Source organism: Microdochium trichocladiopsis (genome assembly GCF_020744255.1).
Source record: "Microdochium trichocladiopsis strain MPI-CAGE-CH-0230 chromosome Unknown B0I36scaffold_11, whole genome shotgun sequence".
Classification (NCBI taxonomy): Eukaryota; Fungi; Ascomycota; class Sordariomycetes; order Xylariales; family Microdochiaceae; genus Microdochium; species Microdochium trichocladiopsis.
Window position 1 is genome coordinate 1,829,949 of NW_025763554.1, and position 22,508 is coordinate 1,852,456.

Below are 22,508 nucleotides of genomic sequence, written 5' to 3' on the forward strand. Positions count from 1 at the left end.
AGGCAGCCTATCCAGACATCAACCCGCCGACAAGGATGTGCTGGGCCCACAGCAGACCCGAATGGAACCCTCTTCAAGTCTGTGCTTGACATGAGAATGACAGTCCTGGCGGATGCAACTCTGATGTTGAGGACAAAGACAACGGGTGCCAGCACGACGAATGCTGTCGGCCTGTACAGTGCAGGCATCGGCAATGCACCCTCACGTGTCGTCCTGGGTGCAACAAGCGACGCTTGAATTTCGTATGTCAAGTGTCCCCCGAGCCTATAAGCGCAAGCATGAACCCATGCCAGACTTCAGATTGCTCCATGGCCCCGCGCAATAATTCCCATGGAGTGACCAGCACATTGACATGGAGGCTGCCTCTGGACTTGCACGAATCCGGGATGTGCCATTAACAACATGGCAGCCTGCATCGTGGATCTCTTATGCAGCACGACCTTCAGCACGCTTATCAGGTGCCTTGCGTGCGACTTACCTGAAGGGGCAACACAGCGTGGAGGTCATGTTGCTCTCGTCGCTGGGTTTCTTGCGTGCTGGATCACGTCTCCATACTCTTGACGAGCTAATACATAGTAACGACGATGTAGCCACAAGCGTTGAACCCGACCCAAATGAGCATGCCGGTTTCCTGATTGACTCTGTCAATCTTCCGCAACGATAGCAAGCTCGTCTGTCCTCAAGTTGCTAAGATTGATATCAGCAGCTTCACGGTTGCTTCTGGTAGTTGTTGAAGTGGTGGCAAGGGTACGAGACCAGGGGTTTTGCGGACACCTTGAAGGAGCTGGCCAGCAATCGAAACCCCTTGTGGGCATGGTCATCTCGCGCAATTCGTTTTCAATAAGATTCGACATGATGTGCGTCAGATGATGAGAGCATAGTGGGAAGCACCGCATCTTAGTCTTTTGACATGGCCGAGACGACATCCCTCATTCTCCCGGGTATGGAATGCTGGCAACTGCACGTTCTTGCTAATAGTGATTGTGTCCGGCATGTCGTCGTCCACTTGTGGCAACAATGACGGCTGGCTTGTCTAAGCCGTGCTTGCTGGGGTTCGCGACGAGCATTGTGACGAGCATTGCGACACTTGACGGCATAGAACGCTCGCGTGGTGGTCGATGCCGAACAAGCTTTGACAAACACACTTGCGCCAAGAATCTAGAATGGCTTCCAGGGCTGGCCTGACTGTTTCTGGATTAATAATCACAAGCCTCCAACTCAAATCAAGATGGTGGGTGGATGAAGTGATGGCAACCCTCAGTCCAGTCGCGGACTCTGGGCTCTGGACCGCGGCTCCCCTTGGGCGGAAGCAGCTGAGCCAACGCCCGCAGCCCTAGACAATGGGCTAGACCTGCGGGTGGCTGTTCAACCTTGACTCTACGATTACCTGCATCCCCATTTCCTACATCTGCGCGCACGCCATCCTTTCTCGGCCGGTTACACACATCTTCGCAGCAGCTCAACCGTCTCCCCGCGTGCGACCCAAGGACGGTAGTGACGGCGTCGATCGTGCGAGCAAGTAAATGGACATCGCTCGCCTTGGGAGCCCACAATAACCTCGTCGGCCAAGACCACGCCAGTTTCCCCCAACAGCACACCATGTCCTGCGGAAGTGCCCCCTCATGCGACCCAGGCTTGCCCGACAACGCCCTCTTTCACAGACCTGGCGACGAGCCGGCCATTGCTGCGCACAGCGATGGGGCATCCGACTCCTTCGACGACGAGTTCGAGCCCAGTGAGTGGGATGAGGACAACCTCAGTGACACGACCTCCATAAACAGCAGCATATACGCCCACACATATGAGCACGGTCGGCGCTTCCACAAATACAGACATGGGGTTCGCGCGCCATTCCCCCAGCAATGCCAGCACCTGTCGCTGACCTCCTCTGACAGCGCTATCCGATACCAAATGATGATCAGGAGCAAAGCCGCGAGGACATGAAGCATGCAATGTACATGGAATTGACTGTACGTGCGCACCCAGCACACCCCACACTCGCTCTGATCTGAGCGGTCGCAAGTGCTCGCATCCTCTGACTCTGTCATTTTTGGGCCATATTAGAATGGCGAGCTCTTTTACTCCCCCATTGGAGACAATCCGCAAAAGATTTTAGATATTGGGACAGGCACAGGTAGGACTGCGTGATCCGTATTCGCTTCTTGCACTAAGATGTATTGATGCTGATCACATGTCAACTACCAGGTCTGTGGGCAATTGAAGGTCAGACATGCGCATTCCCGCGACGTTGGTGATGCACGTCAGCGGCTTGTTCCGTTGAGCGGAGCCAAGCACGTACCACAGACTAACACGTGAACCCGCAGTTGGCGACAAGTTTCCCTCTGCCATAGTCACCGGCCTTGATCTCAGCCCCATTCAGCCAGTGTGGATACCGCCAAACGTGAACTTCATCATCGATGATGCCGAAGACGAATGGATGAATGGTTCCGCCTGGGATCTTGTGCACTGCCGCGGCATGTCTACGACGATCAAGGATCCGCACAAGCTCTGCCAGCAGACATTCGACAACCTCAAGCCAGGCGGCTGGATGGAGTGGCAGGAGCAGCACGCCAACTTCCTCTGCGACGACGGCACAATGAACCCAGACGACGATTTAATCAAGCTCTACCGCCTGGCCACGCAGGCGTTTGAGCGTATCGGATACGACGTCCATCTCGCCTCCAAGTTGCGGGAGCCTCTGGAGAAGGCCGGCTTTGTCAACGTGCGGTGCGTCGTAAAGAAGATACCCATCGGGACGTGGCCGGCGGACAAGACGCTTAGACTTGTGGGGATGTACATGAAGACGGCGATCCAGAGCTTTCTGCCCGTAATCATCGCGAAGCCGCTGGCACTTTTGGGGATACCAGAAGACGAGCGGGAAGTGTGGCGAGCTCTTGCGCTCAGGTCGCTGAGTAAAAGTGACCAGCACAGGTATTAGAACATGTATTTCTGGTATGGGCAGAAGCCTTCGTAACAAACTTTTGTAACGACCTGCTTCTGAAGATAAAAGCATGTATTGTGATATTTTGCGAGTGCATGGGTTCTTGTTCCTTTGCCTGTGGTTTCTCAGACCGGCCGCGACTGGACAGCTTTTGTACACAGCCTGACGCCGCAAGGCGTCACAGCGGAACACCGCCTTCTTTTCCACTCACGAGCAGAGTTGAACCTCCATAGAGACTACCGACCCAGAGGATCTCCCAGCCGGGTAGCCCGGGCTCATACAGGTCCCTGCCCATCAAGACCCTCTATATCATTTTACATGCCCTCGAGAACCCTTTCCCCCCTCCCTTCTTTATATCATCTCCCACTCTTTCCCACGCAAGCGGAGAAATCAAAGCCCCCACGCCCAAGCGACGCTCAAGCCCTCTGCAAAACTGGCGACCTTGCCATCAATAGCACAGCCGCCGCCGCTGCCGCCTTTGGTCAACATTACCGCGCCAGTTGTAGTAGTAGTAGTAGCCGCCTCCGTAGCAGCAGCAGACGAGGCCGGGGCCGGAGCCTCGAGTTTGCGCAGCTCGGCGGGGAGGTCGCGCAGGGGCACCCAGAAGCACTCAATGAACTCGTCTGGCTCGAGCTTCGGGGTCGGGTTCTGGTTCTCGGGCAGGGAAGGGTCGATGGTCATGTGGATCATGTAGGTGCATGAGCTTTTGTTTGTTTGTGTGGTTAGTGTGTGGGTGTGGAAATGGGGCAATGAAGGAGTGGTGCAGATGACGGGAGAGCTGGAAGGGGGTATAGGATGTACAGCAGTGGGAAGGGAGCGCGTTTAGAATAGAGGAGGATAGAGAAAGAAAAAACAACAAAAAATCGAAACATGAATGGCGTACCTTGATGAAGCAGGTGCTGTTCGTTATGACAAACGATAGAAATGTTAGCACAATCATCTACACACAGATATAGGGGAAAGTGATTAGGGAAGAACGGCGACAGCTGGTGTGATGAACACACAAAAACAGCCTCCCAGACACAACAACAACAGCAACCACTTACACCCGTGAACAATCATCCTCCTCGCCCCCGCCGCAGGGTCTGGCACGACAGTCCCAACATAGCCCGTCTCCTCCCGGAGCTCCCGCACCGCGGCCTCGTCGGCAGTCTCGCCCTCGTCCACCAGCCCGGCAGGGAACTCGACCGTGACCTTGCCGGCGGGCGGCCGGAACTGCTTCTCGAGCAGGATATGCGGAACTGCCTGCCCGGTGTCGAGAGGGTCGGGCTTGTTGAGGACGGCGATGATGTGGATCGAGTCCACCGCGCTGGTGCTGGGCTTTGTCGTGCGGCGGGTTGCCTCCCAGGTTCGAGCATTGTTGTTTGGATCCGTGTAGTTTACTCTGAGGTGGATGTTAGTCATGGTGTGTGTCTAGTTTTATCTTGTTTGGCACAAAGTGTGAGTTCGGGGTATTCCATCCTCCCTCGCTCCGGAATCGCACAACCACAAAGTGCGTCGAATATCAAGCCGAGGACCCAATCATGGGTACTCGAGGAACTGGCAGTACCCCCAAGATTCTTCGCGGGATTCAAAAGTACGATATTCTTCCGTAGGCGACCAACCAGTGGAAGGCGGCAGAGCTGACGCTTGGCAACTTTGGAATTTGAACAACGGGTTCAAGCTATTTCTACAGACTCACTTGACGAGCTGCAGCCACCTGGCATCTTTGGAGTCCTGGAGCAATGATTTCTGTTAGCTGTTTTCTCTTTCTTCCCAATCCAATTGCACGGTAGATCTCAGTTGAAGACGGCGTCTCATGCGTCTGCGGAGGAGTTGCGGGATGCAGAGGGGTATTCCTACCAGTGGCTCTATCGAGACGATCTTTGCGTTGCTTGCTGACATTGCGGCTTGCGAGCTAATTATCTTGAATGTGTGGTGACATTTATGCAGAGGCTGTACTAAACAGTATCTCCCACCTGCAACGCCCTGACCCAATGCCGTCGGGTCTGTCTTGTGCCAGTAGCGAACTCGGCAGAGGTGGGGTTCTTAGTGCACCGTCCGCCGAAGGCAGCCGTCCCGAGCCATGAGCTGACTCACCCTCTACGACGCTCATCTTCTCCCCCTCCTTTCCGCAGACCGCGCTATTTCCTCCCTTTAACACCACTCGAATCGTCCAACACTGTCCGCTTTCATCGCCAAAGCGGACCACCAGCCCTCGCTGTAAGTGACATCCCCTCAGCTGCACAAGCATTCCCCCCAGTCATCGGAAAGAATGGGTTCATTTATACCCCAGGTTCGAGAAGATGGCGCTGCCATTGCCCATGTGCCCTCCACCATGATGGCCGGGCTGCCAGCGGCACCACTGCCGCCCACCGACGTCCTGCGCAGCCTGCGTATTGGCAAGGTCAAGCCCTTCCCGGGCCAGAACAAAGTCCGCTCCGCCATCAACAAGCTGCCCCAGCAAGGCCGCATCTATGTCTCCCCGCTCGGCCTCACTGGTGACGAGCAGCAGTTTGAGCTGCACGGCGGGCCTGACAAGGCGCTGCACCAGTACTGCTCGGCCCACTACCCGCTCTGGAACGAGCTCGCCCCGGGCCGCGAGTCCCTCTTCAAGGTCGGCGGGTTTGGTGAGAACCTGTCCGCGGAGCTGCTCCACGAGGGCAATATCTGCATCGGCGACAAGTTCCGCCTCGGGCCCGAAGTCGTCATCCAGGTCAGCGAGCCCCGGCAGCCGTGCTACAAGCTCAACATGCGCTTCGAGTACAAGAAGGCGTCCAGCACGGCCCAGTCCACGGGCCGCACGGGCTGGTACTACCGCGTGCTCGTCCCGGGCCATGTCCAGCAGGGCGACCGCTTCGAGCTGCTCGAGCGGCTGCACCCAATATGGTCCGTCTCGCAGGTGCAGAACTTTCTATATCATGACACGGCAAATGTAGAAGCCTCCACCGTGCTGAGCCAGCTGCCCGAGCTGAGCAAGTACATCCGCGACATCTTCACCGCGAGACTCGTCAACGGCGTGGAGAACATGGCTGGCCGCCTCGAAGGAGATCGCCTGCCCGTGGTCTGGCGGCCGTATCACCTCGTCGAAAAGACCGATGTGACCCGCCGCGTGAAGAGGCTGGTGTTCGAGGTTAACGAGAGCCATGCGGATATCGAGCCAGGCCAGCTGGAATTTGGCCAGTTTCCGCACGTCCGTCTGCAATTCGGGCCCGAACTGGCCTTCTCGCGCGCATACTCCGTCGTCGCAGGTGACATGCGGCGTTTCGAGCTCGGCGTCGCCCGTGATGACAACTCGCGTGGGGGGTCCGTGTACATGCACGACGAGTTCCTGGTCGGCGACAAGACCAAGGTCGCCAAGGGGTCTGAAGCGCCTGCACCTTCGACCTTGAACGGTCATGGAAAAGACTGCCTCGCCGATACCCGCAAGCACATATTCATCATTGGCGGTATCGGCATTACCGCTTTTCTGCGCGACCTCATCTCGCCAGCCTCACCACTCAACCCGGCCAACAACAACAACAACACCGAGATCCACTACGCAGTCCGCTCCCACGAGGAAGCAGCATATCTGTCCCTTCTCCCAGCCGCACAGACCACAATCTACGCCAAACACCAGCACGAATCTGCTGCTGCCGCCCCCGCTGGCACGGCCCAGCGCCTCGAGCCCAAGGCCGTCATCCCGGCCAGCCCGGCCAACGTGGCAATCTACTGCTGCGGGCCAACCTCCCTGATGGAAGAGTGCCAGAAGCTCACAACGCAGTACGCCTACCCGCGCGCCCAGGTGCACTTTGAGTCCTTTGGCTCCGCCGAGTCCGGCACGGGCCAACCGTTCGAGGTGGAGATCAAGCGGTCCGGAAAAGTGCTGCAGGTCCCCCGGGACAAGTCCCTGCTCGAGGTGCTGACCGAAGTCGGGTTCGACGTGGACAGCTCATGTCTGGTCGGGAACTGCGGGAGCTGTGTGGTGGATTACTCGTGCGGCGGGAGGAAGGAGAGGAGGGGAGGGGCGACGGCAACAACGAAGAATAACAAGGGTCGAAGGGACGAGGGAGAGGCGGCTGCGGCTGATGGGGACAGCGAGGAGGGGGGCAGGTCGAGCATCGGGGCTTGGCGCTCGAGGAAGCACAGAAGGAGGATAGCCTGCTCAGCTGTGTCAGTCGTGCGAGAGGTCGGATCATTGTTGATGTCTGAGACGACTTATTAAAACTTTTCGAGGTTCTGAAGCAGGACAAATGGAGACTCATTTTGGCTGAGAATGGAGGAGACAGACAGATATCGAGTGATTACTAGATCTTTGAAGATTCGCGCACTGGGAAAAGGTGATCCTGCATCATGTCCATATCACGGACGCGTGAATCGTTTTGAAATACGAAGAGCATCGCCTCACCAAGTGATATTCATTAACTTGAGACTCTGTGACAATTTCGCGTCTGTCACCCAAAGTCCAAACAGCCCTCGACACAGTACGGGAACAGCAACGTCAGGGCCTCGACTTAAGTACTCCCCAAGGCCTGCCCAACAAAGAACAAGTTCTCAATAGCGTTAACCCCATAAAGCGCCATGTCGTTGGTGCTCAACCAGCTCGCCTCGTCGACGGGCGTGAGCACTTTGCTCCCCTCGACCCGCACGGTCGTCCAGTTGGTCGCCCCGGAACCATCGCGCTTCAGCCCGTCGGAGCCAAAGAACTCCTTCCACGCACGGCTGGCGAGCGTCGCATTGCCTGTCTTCCATGCCGCGTACGCAGTGAGCTTCGAGTGGCCCTGGATCAGAGACACGCTGCCAAAGTCCTTGCCGTAGCGGGCCGCCTGCTCGGGCTTGCCGGCAGAGTAATAGTAGCAGTAGTCGAGCCATGCCTCCAAGAAGCCCGCCGGCAGCTTGGGGTTCTCAGAGGGTGTGCCCTGTCCGACGTGGTCGAACACCTGCGTGAGAACCTCTTGCAAGCCGAACACAGCGTCAAGGTGGGAGACGACGACGATGCCCTTGTTATCTGGGTCTGTGGGAGGGGCCGAGATTGCGCCCGAGGATGAGTTGTACAGCGCCTCACCAGTGACGAAGCCGTTCTTCAGAGCCGCGATGCCTTCGAACCCCTTAAGGAGTTTGCGCTGCGCGGCCTCCGCGTTGGGGCCCCGGCGCTCCCACTCGATGAGCCACGCGCCAGCGAGGGAAACCCAGTCCAGCCCGAGGCTGATGTACAGCGCCTCCGGGTCTGGGACGTACACGACGCTCGGGTCGCGGATCTTGCGCCTCGCGTCGACCGCAACGAACGCTTGCTCGGCCTTTTGAACTTCCGCGACTAGATCACCCGTGCGCTCGTCGCCACCTGAGATGTAGTAGAACACGCGGCGGTATATTGTCGTCGATATGCGGATCTGCTTGGCTGAATCGCTCCAGTGGTCCACGCCGTGCCGTGTGCCTAGGCCGGTGAAGTTGCCCAGGTGGTACACATCGACGTCGCCGCCATGGCGGACTTGGGCTTCTGCGAGTCTATAGACGTCTGCCCGGCCAGTACGCAGGAAGTAGTTCCAGAAGAAGATGTCGGGAGAGAGCTCGCTGTTGTCCCAGGCGTAACCGCCAATGTCGTAGCGCCACTGATGCCGGTCGACGTCGTAGGTGTGCATGATGTCGCCTGCAGTGGAGTGAGTGAGTATGGATGTAATTGTGCTGGGGGATAAGTTGGGAATGACTCACCATGATCCCAGAAGCCGTACCATCGGCGCTGCTCGACCTGTCCGATATAGTAGCGGACCAGGAAATCCATATGTTTCTCAATGTCCTGCGCCGCTCCGGTAGTGCTGTTGCTAGGAAGGCCCCAGTATGTGCCAAGGGCACCCGATTCCTTAATGCGACTCGGCTCGACAAACAGAACAGGCGGCTCGTTCACGTAGGCATTGAGGCCGCCAAGCGCCTCTTGCGAAGGTGTACTATCGAATCCAAAGATATACAGCTCGTTCGTCCTGGCGATACCGGTAGGGGTATTGTACCCGCCCTCGTAGTCCTCATAGGTAATTTCCAAGGCATCGAGCTGCTTCGCGTATGTATCTTGGCCAAGGCCGTCGTGAAAGGGACGAAGATCCATGGGGCCAGCCGCCGGGCTGTGCAGCCACAACGTAATCTGTCCGACATCACTTGCAGCGTTGCGGATGTCAATGCCGGTCGGGTATCTCTTCCAGAAGTCACGATGGCCGACACCAAGGCCGCCACCCGCGGCACCACCGAGGTAGACCAGACCTCCTGCTTTCGTCCCGCCAGGGATCTTGACCCAGGACTGGCCAGCCTTTGTGCGCTTCTTGAGTGTGAACCCGTCTGGCGACAGCTGTGTCAACGAATAGTCATTCCAGTTAGGAATCCACTGGAGGCGAGTGGTGACTCGAGTATCCCAGGTCGAAGTGTCGGGAGTCGCTTTGCCTTCGTATTGTGCTGTACGGACAGCCTGGCCAGGATCTCGGCGAAGGCCGGTGATGCCCTTGACTGCTTCATTCAGCAGGCCGCCATCTGCGCTCGAAAGCCGAATGTGGCGATTATACAACTCGTCAGAAAGTGGCACGTCGAATCGTATCCCAATGCCCACAATGAAGTTCTGGCTGGCAGTACCGTCGTACGTGAGAGTGTGGAGCACCTTGATGGCCTCGGAGTTCTTGTAGAGGTAGAAGCGGACAGTAAAGGGCAGCCAACCTGGTCCATCTCCGCTTATGGGTTCGTGTTTGCCCTTGATGGTGACAAGCGTGCGCACAGAGTTGTCCTTGCTGACGGCGACATCCTCGATCACACTATTAAGCTGGGACTTTGCGGGCTGCTCCCCGGCGGCGTCCTCCTCGGCGATGGCGGACTGTGCAAGGAGGACTAAAACACCGTCCGTGCCAACCGTTTTGCCGCTTGCCGTCTTGATCGAGCTGATGATTGTGTTGCCGGACTTCTTGAAGACTGCTGATATCTTGCCTGTGTTGACCACAATCTCACTGCCGGTCTCGGCAACCATAGAGCTGGCGTCCTGGCGCCTCCGAAACCGCTGCGAGTAGCCTACGACTGGGCTCACAGTGTAGCCAGTGCCGACGGCATTGGAGGCTCCCACCGCATGACCGGTCCACTTGACCGAGCCGTCAGGCCAATAGGCCGTGATCCATGACTGGACGTCGACTTGCCCGCCATTGGAGTCTGTCGCGGTGAAGCTTGTCGAGTTGGCTGGGTATTTGCCACGAGGCCACGGGAGGCCAAAGGTCGCGCCCAGGTTGAGGTCTGGGGCATCGCCGACCCAGGAGACTGCGGCAGAGTCGGGAGACTGGGCCGCCGCGAGGCCGGCACAGCCAAGAGCAGCCACGAGATGGCACAGGGCTGGGTGCATGGCGGCTCGGGTCTGGGTTGCAGAGCTTGCCGTCGCGTCGAGAGCGCTGCCTCACGAAAGCGGCCATGGATGCTCATCAGTGCCGGGCATGGGCATATTTGTATGCAGGCCAGGGACTGGCATCTCGACTCGGTTGACGATGGCCCGAGGAGCAGTCGAGGGCCCTGGCATCGTCAGGGCAGCGGGCGGCAGTGTGGAAGCGGGCTGCAATGTTACCCCATGGATCGATCGCCATGGGCAGGCGAGCTTGCGTGCTGCAGTGAGGTCTGGTCGCGACCCCGGTTTGTGCATGGCGTCTTTTGAGGAGCACTCGGTGCAAAGGGTGCGATGTGCCAATGTCCACGAATAGAAGGCCTGTGTAAGCGTAGTTGTAGTTTACCCGGCTGGCAGGGGAGGAGCAAGGCAAGATGCAGATCGTGGCGGGGGTTCCCCAGAATGCCGCTCACAGCTTCCCAGACGAGCATGGCCACTCTGGCCTGGCGTGCTTGGCTGCCCTCATCGCGTCAGCAGCCCTGGGCTTTGTCGGCTGTTGTCGTTGCTCGGGACAATGCCACTGCCGAGTGTGCCTGTTCCCATGTCTGTGGGGGTTGTCTTGTTCCTGACGCTCCAGCCCGTTGGTCCTCAGCCATTACTGCCAATGTCGGGAAACATGGGCTCTGAGTTCAAGGTGTCTATCCCAATAACACATGATGCACCATGTGTCTGAGTGTGGCCTGTCATCCTCAAAACTCATCAGCAAGTAATCATCAGGACGTTGTAGTCTCTCGCACAAGTACCTATATTGGTAGGTATTCAGATGTCCAAACTTTGATCTCCCACGCGTTGCATTGACATACGGACAGGTGACAGAACAACCAAGGGCACCATTTGCACGATTTAGCGTAACCTTAGAACCTTGTCTTAGGGAGTAGGGAGTAGAGAACCGCGGCCATTTCTTCTGGAGAGCCGCCGCCCCGCCATGCAAGCCAGGCACACGGGCCTTGGGCAACCTTGGAAAGCCCCAGCCGCAGCGTCATGCCATGTGCTCAACACACTGTACTGGCACAGTCCGTCGTGGTGCCTGGCCTCAGCCAAGGACTGAAAAAAACCACAACACCGAGATTAAGATCGTCAGCCCTATCAGCGCATCTCCAAGGTCAGACGGAATCAGCCAAGCAGACAAGATGATTCGGCAAGCACGACTCTTCTCAAGACCCTCGTCATGGGCACAATCGGCTTCCTGGCGGTGCCACAGCTCATCCCAGCTGACGAGGGCCTCATTCTCATCTCGCGCTTCCTCAGCTGCACCACAACACATCCAGATCTCATCAACAACATCACAGCAACGTGCAGTGAGGCACAGGGCCTCCACGCTCCTACGTCAGAGCCCCTCAGCCCGCCGCGCCTTTCATTACAACCCTCAGCCATACCAGCCACATCCTCAGCCCGGCAAGTCATGGCTCAAGGTCCTCCGCGACATGGCCCTGGGCTCGCTGCTCACCATCGTTCTCTCCACGGCATATGACTACTACGAGGAGCGGCAGTACATGCAAAAGTACAAGGCCGAGGAGGAGTGGGCCGAGGACCTGCGCGTGCAGCTCGCGCGTGAGTTTGATGAGGCCCGGAGCACGCCCGTCGACGACTCCGACGCGGGTGCGGCCAACCGCGACTTTGAGCGCCAACGCAAGCTACGGGAGCTGACGTTTGCCCTGCCGCCCCGCGTCGCAGGCGAGCGAGCCGCCGAGGAGGCTGGCTGGCTTCCCGGATTCCCGTACGGGGACGAACTGCACGGCAAGGAACGCGTGCCTGCCGAGGAGACCAAGATGTACATCACCAAGGACGACTACGGCGGCATTTCGTCGGTGCTGATTGCCGTCAACGTCGACGTCGACCAGCAACAGGACGCGCCAAGCGCGGACCACGCCTACTACACACCCCCAACCTTTGCTCCGGCTGTAGACAGTGGGCTGGACGAGCGAAGAGTGCGGCCGTCGGAGTGGGAGGACGCTGGAGGCACCGTCCTGGGCGAGCTCGTGGCGCGCGTGCGCATGCAGAAGGACCTCTGGAAACGGCAAGGGCGACTGTCACAGGTTGAGGAGGACTATCTGCTCGTTGTGCTGTACCTGAGGAATCGCACATGGATGTTCCTGCTTGACAGGGGCGAGGTGCAGCCGTTGAGCGGGATCGTGAACATCCTCAAGTGAGCGGCAGGTTTCAACAACCAGTGCGGCTCGTAGGGGAAAGGGACAGCGGTCGGGCGATGATCATCTTGAGGCGGAGTTGTGGCATGGATCGTGATCGAGATACCTCTGTATAGACTGCGTGTACTTTGTATATTCTGTATTCTGATAGACCAGCGAGATGCAGCTCCAGGTGCAAAGGCGGGCAGGACTCAAAATCAAGAACAATGAGCAAGATACCACCAAGCATTCAACGTTTGACACAAGCGGGAGCACAGCGTCTCTTCGACAAAATGCCAGGATGCTCACGTGACAGCGATCATTCTCTGAGCTGAGGCAGGGACAATCAACTGATCAAGTCAGTGAATGAATGAATGGACCTCGTTCAGGAGTCAAGTGCGACCCCGGCCTGGATGCAGCCTAGCGCCACCCAGCCAGGCACTGGCGATTCCAGAGCATTCTCACAATCAGCGCTGCCCCACATGCTCGCGGCCAACAAACGTTGCGGGCACGGGGAATGCGGATTACGTTGTGCCTGCCTGCCCAGCACCTGCAAGTGCTCTGCCCGCACGCAGTTGCCGCTCAGGCCCGGACCCCTCCTCCCGCCAGCCAGCTTGCTCCTGCGCCTACTCATCGTCACATCACCCTATCACCTGCCTCGCCTCCCAACCTGTGCTTGCGACGCTTGCTTTCTTGCTCGTCCTCCGCTCCCCCCTTACCTCGCCTCGTGCCTTTCGCTCCTCACGAGGCCTCTCCCTCTGGCCTCCCACTTGGCTGCGACGACAGACACTGCAGCCTTCAAGGCGACAGCGCCACGCTTTCGACAACACCAGCCCCTATCACATCGCATCCCTATCGCTGCAGCAAGCCCCCACATCGTTGTCGTCATCGTCGCCAGCATCATCGCCATGGCCGACAACAACCCCGACGCCGCGGGTGACGACCAGGTGACCTTCAAGGTCAAGACCTCGGGCGACAAGACGCACTCCATCACCATGGCCCAGGCCGCCACCGTTGCCCAGCTCAAGGAGAAGCTCGCCGGCTCCGACTTTGAGGACATCCCCATCGAGCGCCAGCGCCTCATCTACTCGGGCCGTGTCATGAAGAACGAGGAGCCCCTCAGCACCTACAAGATCAAGACGGGCAACACCGTCCACCTCGTCAAGAGCGCCGCGAGCAACCCAACCCCGCAGCCTCCTGCCTCCAGCACTTCCACTCCTGCCGCCCCGCAGGTTCCTCAGAACATGTCCGCCGGTACCTCGGCAGGCAATCTCCTCGCAGGCCTTACTGGCGCGCGGTATGCGGGCTTGACCGGCCTTCCTTCGGCGTCCGCATTTGGGCCTGATGGTGGCGTAAGTATACTCTGTCACGTTCCTGACTGTGCGCATGTGACTCCAAGCTAACCAACGTGTGGCCCGTTCCAGATGACCGGCATGGGAGGCATGAGTGAGGACGACCTCGCCAGAATGATGGAGGACCCCGCCACCATGCAGCACATGAACGAGATGATGAACAGCGACGCGTTTCTTCAGATGATTGAGCAGCACCCCAACTTCCGCGACAATCCGGCGGCCTTGGCCATGATCCGCGACCCCAACATGCGACGGATGATGTTCAACCCGCAGACGATCCGGATGGCCTCCCAATTACAACGACAGCAGCGACAGGCCGCTGGCGCCGCCTCTGCGTTTCCTATGCCCGGTACGACTGACAACACCCCATCCGATGCCACAACGGGCAATGCCAATAGCAACAACCCTGCTGGCAACCCCCCGCCATACAACCCCTTCAGCTCGCCCCTGTTCTCCGGTATGGGTGCCGGTGCCGGTGCTGGAGGTGCGGACCCTAACGCCAACCCATTTGGTGCGTTCTTCAATCCATTCGCGGGTATGCAACCGCCGCAGGCGAGCGGTTCGCCAGCGCCTGGGCAAGGCACTACAAACACCAACCCCAGCGGCACAGCCGGGTCGAACCCGACAGGCTCACCACCTCCCCAAGCCAACCCCTTCGCCAGCCTCTTTGGTGCTGGTGCTGGCGCTGGTGCCGGTGCTGGCCTGGGAGCGAACCCCTTTGGAGGCATGCCACCACCGAACCCCGAGTGGATGGCGCAGTTCCTGCGAGCGATGGAGGGAGGCGGCGGCGGCCTAGGCTCACCACCTGCGCCACAGGACGACCGGCCGCCAGAGGAGCGGTACGCTGATCAGCTGCGGCAGCTGAACGACATGGGTTTCTATGACTTTGACAGGAATGTCGCGGCATTAAGACGGAGTGGCGGCAGCGTGCAGGGCGCTATTGAGCACCTGCTGGGCTAGCCAGCCATAGTCGTTGGTTTTGACGAACTATGCAGACCTTCGTCTGCGAGAGGGAGATCACTGGGATTGGTCAGTCATATATCTATTGTTCCCGTGTTGGTCCAGAGCCAAGGAATGGTTGGCATGGATTCTGCTTTGCATAGCATTGCGTTTTTGCGAAGAGAGCAAGGTGGCTGCACTGAAATAATTCGAGTTGTCTGCGCAAAGAAGCTATGGCAGCCTCTTGCCCGTGACAAAAAAATTGGGATTATCGAGTTCTATTACCGAATTACTAGATTCCGTACCGTGGCCTAGTTGTATCTTTGTGCCTATTTTCTGAGGTGTGCCTGTTGGCGCGCTCGCGAGAATACTCATTACTTGAAAGTTGCGACAAGGTGAGGCCAAGTCCCCGACCACGAACCCCGCAGCAAGCAGGCAGATTGCCGATCCCGAACCGGCATAGGATATATGGGGTTGTGTTGATTTTGATAAACCCGACGACGGCCCAGCTGCAAGACACCCGTGGACGTCCTGCACACCCGGCACTAGACGGAACAAAAAAGCAATCATGACGTCAGTTGTCAGCACTCTCAATAACGGCGCGCACACACAGATCTGCCATGGCAAGGCAGGGAAGGATCCGAGGGTGCTCCGCAGATCTGGAGCAGCGGGCTATCGCTATCACAATGGCGAGATTTGTTTAGTGTTTTTGTCTATGTTGACTAATGTGTAGTTGATTTAATATGTACATGATGCAGCATGGAATTCTATGGCCCCCAGCGGTAAAAGCGTAACCTCGCTAAATGAGATGAGACAAAGCGACAAGCTTTCTTCACCTCCGCAGACCGACCGTCGCGAGACCATGGTTTATCCCACTCAGCACCGCCTCAAAGACACCGCCGCCATGCCTGCGCGGTCCGGCAACGGCACCAGACCACCTCGCGACGAACCACGCCAGCCCCGCCACGGCGGGGACCAGCACGCCGGCAAACATGCGCGTGAGCATGCGGCCCTGGTACTCGGAGCGCGCGATGACGGCCGAGTACGGGTCGTTGCTGAAGCTGACACGCGAGTACTTTGTGTGCCAGCCCAGGCGGGGCACGTGGACGGAGAGGAACTCCTCGAGGAACTTGCGCAGCTGGTAGGTCCGGGAGAGCACCGAGGCGCGCATCTCGACGTAGTTGGCGAGGGCGAGGTCGTTGATCGCGTGGGCGTCGGGCGTGCGGAGGGCCGTGTACTCGGCGAGGGCGGCCGCGCGCTGGGCGGCGGCCGTGGCGGCGGTGGTGGCGGCGGCGTTGTGCTTGTCCAGCGTCTCAAAGAGGATCCGGACGTCCTCGAGGCCGGCGTTCATGCCTTGTCCGTAGAAGGGCACCATGGCGTGCGCGGCGTCGCCGATGATGACGCCGGAGCTGCCGTAGTGGTAGGGCGTGCACTTGATGTTGATGAGCGGGAGGTGCGGGTTTGCCTTGAACGAGGCGACCAGCTCCGATGGCGGGATGAGGTCCGTCACGCCGGGGAAGTGCTGGTCGAAAAAGGCCGGGACCTGTGTCGGGTCGGCCTCGAGCTTGGCATAGCCTGCATTGTGCATGAAGAGCGTGCATGTAAAGGTGCCGTCCTCGCTGGGGATGGCAATGAACATGAACTGCTTGCCGGGCCAGATGTGCAGATGGTTGGGTGAGATCTTGAACATCGAGTCTGGCCCGTTGATGGCCGTCTTGCCTGGCTTGGGCATGATCTGGAACTCGCACCACAGCGTATCTATATACTCTTGCTTGTAGCTCATCTGTGTGTACTTCATCAGGTGGTACCGGGCGGCTGAGTGGGCACCGTCGGCGCCAATCATGAAGTCAAAGGAGATTTCAATCTCGTTCGGGCTCTTGGCATCGCTACGATCCTCGAACCACGCCTTTTGCCGCTTGAAGTCGGCGCCCGTGAGCTTGTGGTGGAAGAACAACTTGACGTTGGGCATCTCCGCTAGACAGTCCAGGAGCTGCTTGTTGAGACCGGCACGGTCCGCGGCGTTAATGGCCTGTTACGTGTGGGTTAGCAATGTGGCGTGCCAACTAGAACCTAGCACGACAGATGGAGGCATACCCGGCCGTGGGCATCATAGTCCTGTGACGCCTCATAGAGCTCGCCCGTGGGCTTGCGGCCGTGAATCATGCGGCCTCTCATGGGCAGCGTAGAGGCCAGCACACGCTGGAGCAGTGCGGGCTCGTTGGCATTGCGCAGAGCGTTGATGCCTCGTTCTGAGAGGGCCAGGTTGATGGACTTTGTGAAGTTGAGGGGCGTGGTGGACGGGTCTCTGAGGTCTGCTGCAGTGTCAGAATGCGGCCCCTCATCTTGTGACTTGAGATCAACGGAGATGGCGAACCTGCTCTGAGCTCATATACCTCGACGTTGAAGCCTCGCTTGGCGGCGTACAGGGCTGCAAGAGACCCCACTGGGCCCGCGCCAACGACGACGTATTTTTGTGAGCTGCTCTGGGACGACATTGCTATCTGTGATCGGAGTGGTGGCGGTGAAAAGAAGTCCAGCTGTTGTTGCTGCGTTCGAGGGGTTTGGTGAGGCTCATATGGCCTGATAAAGTGAGAGGTGAGTCGTAAGAGCAAGTGCGCGGAACACGGAATGGGCAGGCGCGGAAGCTCGGATGCAGTTGCCTCATGACGCTGACTGGCGCGGGCGGCGCTCCCGTGGCTCCACTCCCGCCCGTGGCCTGCCCTCCTTCCGGCCGGGATGCGGCGCCGGCTTCGCCTTCGAGAAAACCTGGCTCCGCCACGGCAACACCCGCCTGGGCGCGGAGGTGAGAGCATGACGGTCGAGTTCATGATGGATGCCGTTTTATCGATGCGGCGATGCATTGACGATGACGTCAGTAGGACTTGCTTGCCCTCAAGACAAAGAGCCATAGCCTTGCTCGCCTTGCCCCAATGACAAGTTTGTTGCATTACCCTGCTGTCGTTGCACGCGCGCGTCAATGGCTTGTGTTTCGACCACGCCCATCATGCAACCAAGATCGTGCCCAGTTCGTCATCTGTCACCAAGTCAAGTTAGCCAGGCGCCAGTGCCTGCACAGCATGCAGGGTCCTGCTGGCACCCCGATCCTCCCCCACCAACAATAGCTGGACACTTGCAGATCACACCCCTCAGGGTTCTCGGAGCAGCCCAGACCATATCATATAAGGACTGCCCAGGGCCAACCGAGATGATTCAACATGTATGCTTCCATAAAGAGAGTCGCGTTTGTATTCCAGGATCTAGCACAACCTCAAAACTGGCTGGCCAATGCGAAACCCGCCAGCCGCGTGCGCGGCTTCTGTCGATGGGCCATGCCATGTGGGCGGCATCCTTTCTATAACAACCTCAAAGCCTCGAAGAGATCGGGCCACGTCATCCACGGATGTTGTCAGCAAGATGGCCTTTTCTTGGTGAGAACGTTTGCTGGCCTTAGGCACTCGCACTCCCCAGCCTGAGCGGACCTCGGGAGGCTTGGAGCAGGTGGGCCCCACCTCCATCCCACGCGTGGGGCAGTTGCCGCCACAGCAAGCAAAACATTCTCAAGATCCAACCGCACGGCGACAACACGTCCTCTCCAGCCGACGACACCTCCAGCAGCTCCAGTTCCCCTGCAGCAGCGATCGTCGACACCACTGCAACCATATTCGGAGTCTTCAAGCCATCTCCCAGCCCACCGCAAGCAGCATGACAGAACCACCGGCCAAAAAGGCTTGCCTCGGCGCCGACTGCGAAAATCCAGCCGGAGACCTGCAATGCCCTACCTGCCTCAAGCTTGGCATCAAGGACAGCTTTTTCTGCTCCCAAGACTGCTTCAAAAGGAACTGGGTCAGTACAAGTTCCAGCAGCTCTCCGGCCCGCCTGGGCGCACAGCTAACGAGGACTTGCCCTCCAGAATGAGCACAAGGCCACCCACAAGACCGCCCAGGGCAAGCTCGCAAACGGTATTCTCTCCAGCCTCATGACTCCAAAGGTCGTTTCTGAACCAGATCCAGCGACCGGCCACTTTAACCCTTTCCCCAACTTCAACTACACTGGGCCCCTCCGTCCCGTCTATCCGCTCTCGCCCATGCGCAAGGTTCCCAAGTCGATAAAGCGCCCCGACTACGCTGAGACCGGAATCCCCAAGAGCGAGCGTTTCCTCAACCGCAACAAGTTCGATATTCTGGACCAGGCTGGCCAGGATGCTATGCGTAAAGTCTGCCGCTTGGGTCGCGAGGTGCTCGACATCATTGCCGCAGAGGTCCGACCTGGTGTCACAACGGACTACCTCGACGAGGTGTGCCACAAAGCCACTATCGAGAGAAATGTACGCGCAGAATATCAAAATATCGCTAGGAGTCCACGAGAACAGGTACTAACAGTGCGCAGTCCTACCCGTCGCCGCTCAACTACAACCACTTTCCCAAGTCCTTCTGCTCGTCAGTCAACGAAGTCATCTGCCACGGCATTCCCGACCAGCGTGTCTTGCTCGACGGCGACATCATCAACCTCGACGTCTCGATATATCACGAGGGCTACCATGCCGATCTGAACGAGACATACTACGTCGGCGACAAGGCGAAGGCGGATCCAGACTCCGTCCGTGTGGTCGAGGCCGCACGCGAGTGCTTGGACGAGGCGGCCAAGCTGATTAAGCCTGGAACCCTGATCCGCGAGTTCGGCAATGTCATTGAGAAGCACGCCAAGACAAAAGACTGCAGCGTCATCCGGACGTATTGTGGCCACGGCGTCAACAGCCTTTTCCACTGCCCTCCAAATGTCCCCCACTACGCCAAGAACAAAGCTGTGGGCGAGTGCAAGCCTGGCATGACTTTCACCATCGAGCCGATGATTGCGCTCGGCAAATACCGGGATGTGACCTGGCCAGACAACTGGACGAGCACGACCATTGACGGCAAGAGGACAGCTCAGTTTGGTAAGTTTGGTGCTTATGAGTGCAGTCTTGAAACCCATGATGCTGATTTAGCTCGTCTATAGAACACACGTACCTTGTCACGGAGACGGGCGTCGAAGTCCTGACGGCGAGGTTGCCAACATCACCCGGAGGACCTGTACCTATGCCTGGGATGGAGAATGGAACGGCAGCGGCTTGAGCGATGTGAGCACAATACAAAACACTGACAGGTCGACTGCCTGCGTTTCTACATGTTGGCCGTGCAGCATTTGTTTGGACGACAATAGTGCAAGATCGTCTTGCCACATCAGACTGACTGATTCACGTCCTTGTTCGTTTGCCAGGAACAACCGTTGCAATCATGGCATGCGTGGATCCCATCATCGGAGCCCGTTTAGTGTCGGCTCCATCTGCACGTCCACGACCCCGCGCTAGAAGGACCCGACACTACGTGACTGCCCTAGGACAAGCCTTTCTGATGGATGATCTTTGGACTTGACTGTGCCCACCAACGTGGCCCAAACCGTGGCGCGAGCTTGAAGAGCTTTTCTGCTCCTTTAAAGCATCCGAGAAATATCTGCTCCTATTCCACGTGCCGCCAAGCTCGCATGCTGGGCAAAGGGTTTCTGGATCCACAAGGGCGGTCCAGCCTCAGAGATGCAACGATGCAAGGTCAGCACGAGCCTCAATAACTGGAGCCGGACCGGGCTGGGCCCAAGCTCCTATGGCCAGCCAGAGTGTGACCCCGCCGCCCGAGCTGTGCTCACGGCCGAGCAGTATGCTTCTCTGAGATGGTGCTGCTTGCGTGATTGTGACTCGCCCTGCCTAGGTCGGTACGTATCTAGCTTGGAAAGGCCAGGTGTGAACAAGACACACTCCGTCGCCCCTTTGACTCGGCGCAGCAGATGCGCGTGACTGCCTAAACCATGTAGTGAGAACATGACACTAAAACCGAGAGAGGTCGCGTGCAGCGCAGGCATGTGCCAAAGCTCCTCGGTCTACAAAGCCACTGCGCCGGCTCTTATCTGAGGCCTGCATTGGGCTTGCAGGCTGTTGGGTTTGGTGGGCGAGGGGAGGCCGGAACCCCGGACGGCGGGCGCCTGTGGTGTGCGGGCTGGGCCAGGCTGACTTCGGCCAACGCACACACAGTCCGCTCCCAGCATGCGCCGGCCACACAAACGTCACCGCGCACCAGTCTCAACACCACCAGACCCGTCCTGCTTTCCACTTTTCCCACCTGCTCCTCCTCCCCTCCACTGCCGCCCCCAACCACCGCCACCACCACCGCCGCAGCATCCCAAGCGACAATACCCTCACGTCGCGCGCTCCCAGCAAGAGAGACCCTCGAGCTTCATCTCGCGTGCATACCTGCAATCTCCTCGCCTCCCCGCGCCGACCCGTTGCCTGACCACGCCGGTCCTTGAACCTCTACCGAACCGCCCAACATGTCGGGAGAAGCGTGGCTCTACCTCCTCGCCGTGCTCATAAATGCCGTCAACCTCTTCCTCCAAGTCTTCTTCACCATCATGTACAGCGATCTCGAGTGGTATGTGCTTGCGTCCTCTCCCCCGAAGACCTTGTGGCTCCTGCGCCCGTGGGAGCTTATATGCCGCTCTGGCACCTCCCGCTGGAGGAAAGCTAGGTGTGGAGCTCATGGGATAGGCATGGCCACAAGAGCGTCAAAAAAGATGCTTCTACTGGATGCCCCGAGCTGCAAAAAGCGCAGGACGTTTTCATAATCACATTTGGGCTACACGCTGACACTTCCCTCTTTCCCAGCGACTACATCAACCCTATCGACCTCTGCAACCGCCTCAACACCTACATCATCCCCGAGGCCGCCGTGCACGGATTCCTGACATTCCTGTTCCTGATCAACGGCTACTGGCTCGCGCTGGTGCTCAACCTACCCCTGCTCGTTTGGAACGTCAAGAAGTATGTCGACCCGAGTTGCGAAAGCTGTCCCAGGAAGCCTCATCCGCTAACTTGACTCTAGGATTGTTGAGAACACTCATCTTCTCGATGCCACCGAGATCTTCAGGAAGCTGAATGTGCACAAGAAGGTATATTTTTGCACGTCGAGCAAGCCATGCCCGGGACGTTAATGGACTGACAACGCTCGCCCGCAGGAATCATTCATCAAGCTTGGCTTCCACCTCATCATGTTCTTCTTCTACCTCTACAGCATGATCGTCGCCCTCATCCGTGACGAGACCAAATAAACTACGCCGGCGCTGCGGTGAGAGACAGCCTTATGGCCGCATCGTGTACAAACACCCGTATGCGAGACGGACGGCTCTTTCTTGGCTGCGCCAGCCCTGCCCAGGCAGTATTGGACACTGAGCTCGCTGGTGCTGGGCAACCGTTTCGAGGTGTGGAGAATGGGCAAAACCATGGACAGTCCCCCGTGGCCTGACATCACGGCGACCAGATGTGATAGCCCAGGGGGGCATACGAAATAATGACACGACGACACTCCTTGCCATGGCGACAAGTTGACCCTTGCCTAGCTAGACGACATGGAGGTTGATGTTGGGAACAAGTGGGTGTTGAACAAGATGTATAGAAGAAGGTGGCGGATAGTACGAGGTCATGCAGGAGCACTGTTGCGCCTCTCCAGTCTGGTATCGAGGCCAGGAGTAGGCGTGTGGTCTTTGGGGCATGGGAAGATTATGACTGCTTATGGAAAGAATACCCACATTGTAAATGAATCGAAGAAAGTGCCTCTTACGGCAGCACGATTGGCCTCGAAGATGATTGCCTCAAAATTGTCATTTGAGAGCTCACTCCTTCAGGGACCCTTTTGTTCAGACTGAAGTCGCAAGGCCACGTTTTCCCCGCGCCAAATGGCTGCGTTGATGCCACGGGTGATGCAAGGCTGACGATG

The 22,508-nt window shown here is 58.1% G+C and overlaps 11 protein-coding genes across 11 annotated transcripts; 7 read left to right on the forward strand and 4 right to left on the reverse strand.

Moving 5' to 3' along the window:
• The first annotated feature begins 1,487 nt into the window (after positions 1–1,487).
• B0I36DRAFT_40759 (S-adenosyl-L-methionine-dependent methyltransferase) lies at positions 1,488–3,099 on the forward strand. Its single transcript, XM_046161845.1, has 5 exons — positions 1,488–1,839; positions 1,896–1,970; positions 2,065–2,134; positions 2,206–2,223; positions 2,325–3,099. The coding sequence occupies exons 1-5, from the start codon at positions 1,600–1,602 to the stop codon at positions 2,936–2,938; spliced, it is 1,017 nt and encodes a 338-aa protein (XP_046006823.1). The 5' UTR covers positions 1,488–1,599; the 3' UTR covers positions 2,939–3,099.
• A 35-nt stretch (positions 3,100–3,134) lies between these two features.
• Positions 3,135–4,899, reverse strand: B0I36DRAFT_40773 (ADP-ribose pyrophosphatase). The gene is made up of 5 exons (XM_046161851.1): positions 4,784–4,899; positions 4,623–4,657; positions 3,988–4,325; positions 3,825–3,840; positions 3,135–3,644 (listed from the first exon to the last, which is right to left on the reverse strand). Exons 1-5 carry the CDS (start codon positions 4,823–4,825, stop codon positions 3,332–3,334), a joined length of 744 nt encoding a protein of 247 aa, XP_046006824.1. The 5' UTR covers positions 4,826–4,899; the 3' UTR covers positions 3,135–3,331.
• Positions 4,900–5,093: 194 nt separating this feature from the next.
• Positions 5,094–7,269, forward strand: B0I36DRAFT_40830 (pyruvate kinase-like protein). Its single transcript, XM_046161863.1, has 2 exons — positions 5,094–5,143; positions 5,217–7,269. The coding sequence occupies exon 2, from the start codon at positions 5,259–5,261 to the stop codon at positions 7,122–7,124; it is 1,866 nt and encodes a 621-aa protein (XP_046006825.1). The 5' UTR covers positions 5,094–5,143; positions 5,217–5,258; the 3' UTR covers positions 7,125–7,269.
• A 144-nt stretch (positions 7,270–7,413) lies between these two features.
• Positions 7,414–10,259, reverse strand: B0I36DRAFT_253759 (uncharacterized protein; the record flags this gene model as incomplete). Its single annotated transcript, XM_046150776.1, has 2 exons — positions 7,414–8,546; positions 8,609–10,259. The coding sequence occupies 2 exons, from the start codon at positions 10,257–10,259 to the stop codon at positions 7,414–7,416; spliced, it is 2,784 nt and encodes a 927-aa protein (XP_046006826.1).
• Positions 10,056–10,615, forward strand: B0I36DRAFT_336210 (uncharacterized protein). Its single transcript, XM_046155580.1, has one exon. It carries the CDS (start codon positions 10,258–10,260, stop codon positions 10,606–10,608), a length of 351 nt encoding a protein of 116 aa, XP_046006827.1. The 5' UTR covers positions 10,056–10,257; the 3' UTR covers positions 10,609–10,615.
• A 687-nt stretch (positions 10,616–11,302) lies between these two features.
• Positions 11,303–12,769, forward strand: B0I36DRAFT_336211 (uncharacterized protein). Its single transcript, XM_046155581.1, has one exon. The coding sequence runs from the start codon at positions 11,423–11,425 to the stop codon at positions 12,440–12,442; it is 1,020 nt and encodes a 339-aa protein (XP_046006828.1). The 5' UTR covers positions 11,303–11,422; the 3' UTR covers positions 12,443–12,769.
• Positions 12,770–13,326: 557 nt separating this feature from the next.
• B0I36DRAFT_368576 (uncharacterized protein) lies at positions 13,327–14,730 on the forward strand (the record flags this gene model as incomplete). Its single annotated transcript, XM_046159639.1, has 2 exons — positions 13,327–13,770; positions 13,843–14,730. The coding sequence occupies 2 exons, from the start codon at positions 13,327–13,329 to the stop codon at positions 14,728–14,730; spliced, it is 1,332 nt and encodes a 443-aa protein (XP_046006829.1).
• Positions 14,731–14,835: 105 nt separating this feature from the next.
• On the reverse strand, positions 14,836–15,381 carry B0I36DRAFT_40837 (uncharacterized protein). Its single transcript, XM_046161866.1, has one exon. It carries the CDS (start codon positions 15,277–15,279, stop codon positions 14,941–14,943), a length of 339 nt encoding a protein of 112 aa, XP_046006830.1. The 5' UTR covers positions 15,280–15,381; the 3' UTR covers positions 14,836–14,940.
• A 160-nt stretch (positions 15,382–15,541) lies between these two features.
• On the reverse strand, positions 15,542–17,204 carry B0I36DRAFT_368577 (kynurenine 3-monooxygenase; the record flags this gene model as incomplete). Its single annotated transcript, XM_046159640.1, has 3 exons — positions 15,542–16,738; positions 16,804–17,021; positions 17,084–17,204. 3 exons carry the CDS (start codon positions 17,202–17,204, stop codon positions 15,542–15,544), a joined length of 1,536 nt encoding a protein of 511 aa, XP_046006831.1.
• Positions 17,205–18,411: 1,207 nt separating this feature from the next.
• On the forward strand, positions 18,412–19,820 carry B0I36DRAFT_253047 (peptidase M24, structural domain-containing protein; the record flags this gene model as incomplete). Its single annotated transcript, XM_046150728.1, has 4 exons — positions 18,412–18,552; positions 18,620–19,033; positions 19,096–19,642; positions 19,705–19,820. 4 exons carry the CDS (start codon positions 18,412–18,414, stop codon positions 19,818–19,820), a joined length of 1,218 nt encoding a protein of 405 aa, XP_046006832.1.
• A 1,105-nt stretch (positions 19,821–20,925) lies between these two features.
• B0I36DRAFT_40866 (cornichon) lies at positions 20,926–21,992 on the forward strand. Its single transcript, XM_046161875.1, has 4 exons — positions 20,926–21,167; positions 21,401–21,556; positions 21,618–21,684; positions 21,751–21,992. The coding sequence occupies exons 1-4, from the start codon at positions 21,067–21,069 to the stop codon at positions 21,841–21,843; spliced, it is 417 nt and encodes a 138-aa protein (XP_046006833.1). The 5' UTR covers positions 20,926–21,066; the 3' UTR covers positions 21,844–21,992.
• Positions 21,993–22,508: the final 516 nt, after the last annotated feature.